Source organism: Fulmarus glacialis, unplaced genomic scaffold (genome assembly GCF_000690835.1).
Source record: "Fulmarus glacialis isolate BGI_N327 unplaced genomic scaffold, ASM69083v1 Scaffold50678, whole genome shotgun sequence".
NCBI lineage: Eukaryota > Metazoa > Chordata > Aves > Procellariiformes > Procellariidae > Fulmarus > Fulmarus glacialis.
In genome coordinates, this window is record NW_009227294.1 from 1 (window position 1) to 4,075 (window position 4,075).

The 4,075-nt window shown below is 42.9% G+C and overlaps 1 protein-coding gene across 1 annotated transcript; it reads left to right on the forward strand.

Annotated features, from left to right (window-relative positions):
- Window positions 1–187: 187 nt before the first annotated feature.
- On the forward strand, window positions 188–897 carry LOC104070157 (von Hippel-Lindau disease tumor suppressor-like; the record flags this gene model as incomplete). The annotated part of the gene is made up of 2 exons (XM_009583086.1): window positions 188–298; window positions 713–897. Coding segments are annotated over 2 exons (296 nt in total), but the record flags the coding sequence as incomplete, so codon positions are not given.
- Window positions 898–4,075: the final 3,178 nt, after the last annotated feature.

Here is a 4,075-nt window from a genome sequence, read left to right on the forward strand (position 1 = left end):
CCTCGGCTCCGGAGGCCGGGAGACTGCACCGCTTCCCTTTCCTCGCTGGCCCGCTCCCCGGTGACATCCCCCGGTCGCACAGGTGGTGGCCTCAACGAGAGAGCAGATCGGTTCCTTGCGGGTGGCCCTCAAAACTGCTCGTTACAACGGGCGATAACTGCTGCATTTCCACCTTGTTCTCTCCCAGGTCACCTTTGGCTGTTCCGGGACGCGGGGACAAACGACGGGCTCCTTGTCAACCAGCAGGAGCTGTTCATAGCAGCTCCCAACGTGAATACAGCAGACATCACGCTGCCAGGTAAACAGGACTGTGTGTGCCGTGGGACCTGATGAATTTTGTACTTGATCTCTTTGGACTTCAGTGTGAGGACCTAGTGAGAAATCAAGTACTCAGATAATGAAATCTACCTTAAAAATAGGAAGAGATCGTGAGGGTTTCTAGAGCGAGCTGTGTCATTGTACTGTATTGATTAGAGCTATTGACAGACGTCTCATTTATAGATGTCTCTGATGGGTTTCGTAGGGTGCCTCACAACAGGAAACAAGAAGTTCTTTTCCTCTCTTTCTAGTGAATTTAGTGTGTTGTGAATAACGCTGCTACGTGTTATGTTCCGTATTCACGTACTTGGAGAAGTACTGTTTGATGCGGCAGCTAACAAGAGCCCTTGTGACGAGGTCATGTGTGTGTGTGTGTGTTTGTTTTTAACCTCAGTGTTCACCCTGAAGGAGAGATGTCTCCAAGTTGTTCGCAGTCTGGTCAAACCGATGGACTACAGGAAACTGGACATTGTTCGATCGTTATATGAAGAGCTGGAAGATCATCCTGATATTGGGAAGGATCTTCAGCGGCTTTCTCTGGAGAGAAGTGAAACGTTGAGGAACGGAATTCTGGAATAACATCATTACTCACTCCAGACTTTTTAAATAGCAAACCACTGAGTTTAAGCAGGGATAGTCACCGTGAAACATTCCAAGAACTAAAGTCTGTGTTTTAAAATTCCGAAATACAAACTCAGTTAAGTTGATGGTAAGTCAGACCCAAAAGACTGAACAGCACGTAGAAGCACGTGAGGTTCCTGATGGTTCAGTTCTGTTCTTTGCTACGCGTATTGCAAACTGATGACTATAGAGACCTTGCGTGGATAAAGCTCAGAAGTTTTATTTGGACTATCTCAGAACACTGCCTAGGGACATAAGATCAGGTTATCTATTTGGAGAATGTGTGTACAGAGTAACTTTCATTGTATTAGAATGTAAATTACACCGAGGATTAATTTAATCCAGACTCTAATGATTATAAGTGGCAGACCAACACCAGTTTTGCTTGAATAATTTGTTTTCAATTGAACTTCACTCTCTCACACTTAGCCTAGCTTTGCCTGTGAATCACAAAGCGTGGGGGTGTTTGTGTATGCAAGGGTTTCCATCACCACCTTCAGGACCTGACCTGAAACGTTACGTTGGTGGAAAGATGACGTGTAAATGCTTGGGGTTTTTTCTGCCTCTTACCTTTGCATTTATAAACCCATGTCGTATCCACTCTGAGGCTGACACATTTTCACAGATCATACCTTGAAAGCCTTATTTGTCCTTCATGACTGGATTCTTGCCTAGTTGATCTCAAGGTGATCCAACCTAGTCAGCCATATAGACTGGATCCTAGTTTTGGGACACATTTCTCCGCTGCACCTGCTTCCCCAGCTTCTATGTACAGGCATAGAAGGTAGCGTTCATAGAAGATAGATGCTTTGAGTCCTACCTTTTCCCATCACAGTGCAGTAGTTCAAGTCGTAGTGGGAGGCCTTTTCAGGGAGCACGGACTACTCGAGTTGCTGGTGTCTCCTAAGGAACAGACAGCAGACTGTATCAGCTCCTACGGGCTTATTGCTAGATCCAGCTCACAAACAGATCCATGCTTTATTACAGGCTAGATAAGCAGAGAAAACATTTCTTTACCTGTATTCTGTTTCCCCCGTACCTCAGTTAGAATGTGTATTTGTACACATGCCATTCAACGCAGCATTGCTTTTAGCAGATGCATGAATTGTCTACCAAGTAACAGATGTAGTGCTGTTCAATGTTAGAAGCAGATTGATAGGAGATTATAGCAGGTTATTTCTGTGGCATATGTTTCTTTCCAGTTAGACATTCTAAGAAACACAGCTGTGAAACTGAGAATATCAACGTATTCTGTAAGTATGAAATGTCTCCCCTTTTTGTAGACTTGTTTTTCTTACATATTTGAAGTGTATGAATTGATCTTTTGTCATAAAAATGTAAATCCATGCTAACTTTTTTACTCTAATTCTGTCAAATAACTTCACAGTGCTTGTGGCTGTATGCTTGTATTCCTGAAATAGTCCTGAACGTTATTCTAGTTGATCAGTAACAGATACTTCTGGATTGCGTTTAGAAACTGTTCAGCCTCGTGTTGCTGCAGGACTGTGTTGTGGCTAACACTGAACTGTTACCACAACTTCAGGCAGTGTCTGTGCATGAATGTAGCTACATGACAATTTCTGCTTTTACCACCTTTTGCAGATCTCTTTCAGAGAAAAGTGAGCCTGTGCAGGCCTGGGGAGTAGACCTCAGTAAGTCACCCAGCTCCTAGGGAGCCCTGAGGTTAGAAGGTGCCCTACAGATACCCGAGAGGAATTTCTCTCCTGGTGTCCTTGTGAAGCTGTGCGTTGTGATTAACGTGGCAGTACTGCCAGCCAGTTGCAGAAAACTGGCCTGCTTGACTCCGTAGTTTTTCTTTTAATGTAGCAGGTATTAGGTCTTAGGTTTTACAGATCTGTGCATATTGCAAACATTCTGTATATTTCTCATTTATGTGGTCTCTTGTGTTGCTTATTAGAATAATTTAAATTTATTCCATTAGTATGTGACTTCCACCAGTATACAGCCAGTCAGTGATACTTTCCTAGTACAATGTTTATCATTGCTAATGGATCAGATTCCTTGGATTCCTGCATGTTAGCAGACAGAAAAGCATACTTACGTATCTGTGACTTGCCAAAAACAAACATACGAAAACTACCTCATGATCTCATCGCTCATAGGAGTATCCTGTCTTTGCGTAACTTTTAGTTACATCTGCTGAATTCCAAAGCAACTTAAGTCCTTAGCTGAAGAGCAGCTCCTGATAGGCAACAATTAATTGTGGATGCTTTGTGTTAATTTGCTGTGGTTCAGCCCATTTTCTAAGGGACGTTTTCTGTCCACTCTTTCAAAGATTGACTTGAGGGTGGTTTGTTACCGTGTAGAAATGAACCAAAGATCCATCAGTCCCTGGACAGTCTGACTAATGAGGGTACACCCAAAGCAGGGAGCATTGGATTGTTCCTCAATGACTGTTCAATTTAAATTGCATAAAAATGCAGAAACAATTGTCAGGGTAGAGACCATACTTCAACTGCAGTCACATATCTGCACAGTCTCTCTACCACCTTTCCCTCATCAATTTGTGTTTTAAAAGAGAAACTTACTTAATTCTTCGGAAGACTGTGTGCGTTTACCCACAGAATCCCAAGTAGAAGGTGGCGTTTCCCTGAATCCTTGAGGTATGAGAGTCCTAGGACGGGAATTTTACAAACCCTGCTTCAGTTCTTTAGCTTTAGCATTTCATTTAAGCACAGATGCTGTCCTTGCACAGCAGGCCAGCTGCGCTCGATCCCCTCCCGAGGTGGCAAATGCCTCAGTTCACAGAACAGTGGCCAGACAGGGACTTTTGGATTCCGCACCAGGCAGCCGTATCTTAAGTTAGGCACTGTAGCATCTGATTTTTAGTACGAAAAGTACATTATTTGGATATAGCTTCACAACTTTACACTATCATTTCGTTCTGCCAACAATAGCTGACTACTCTTTGCACAGCCACTAAGAGTAGGAAGTACTTTTTTTGCTTAAAGTACTTGCTTAATGTATAGCATGAGGCAATCCATGCTTGAAATCTTATACTTACCCTAGACAAGATAACAAAGGAAATTCTACTTCCCTTTTGCAGTTCAAATTGAGTTTTCCAAAGTTATGCAAGAAGTCTGGAAGAGGAAGGGACTGAACACAAATACAAAGT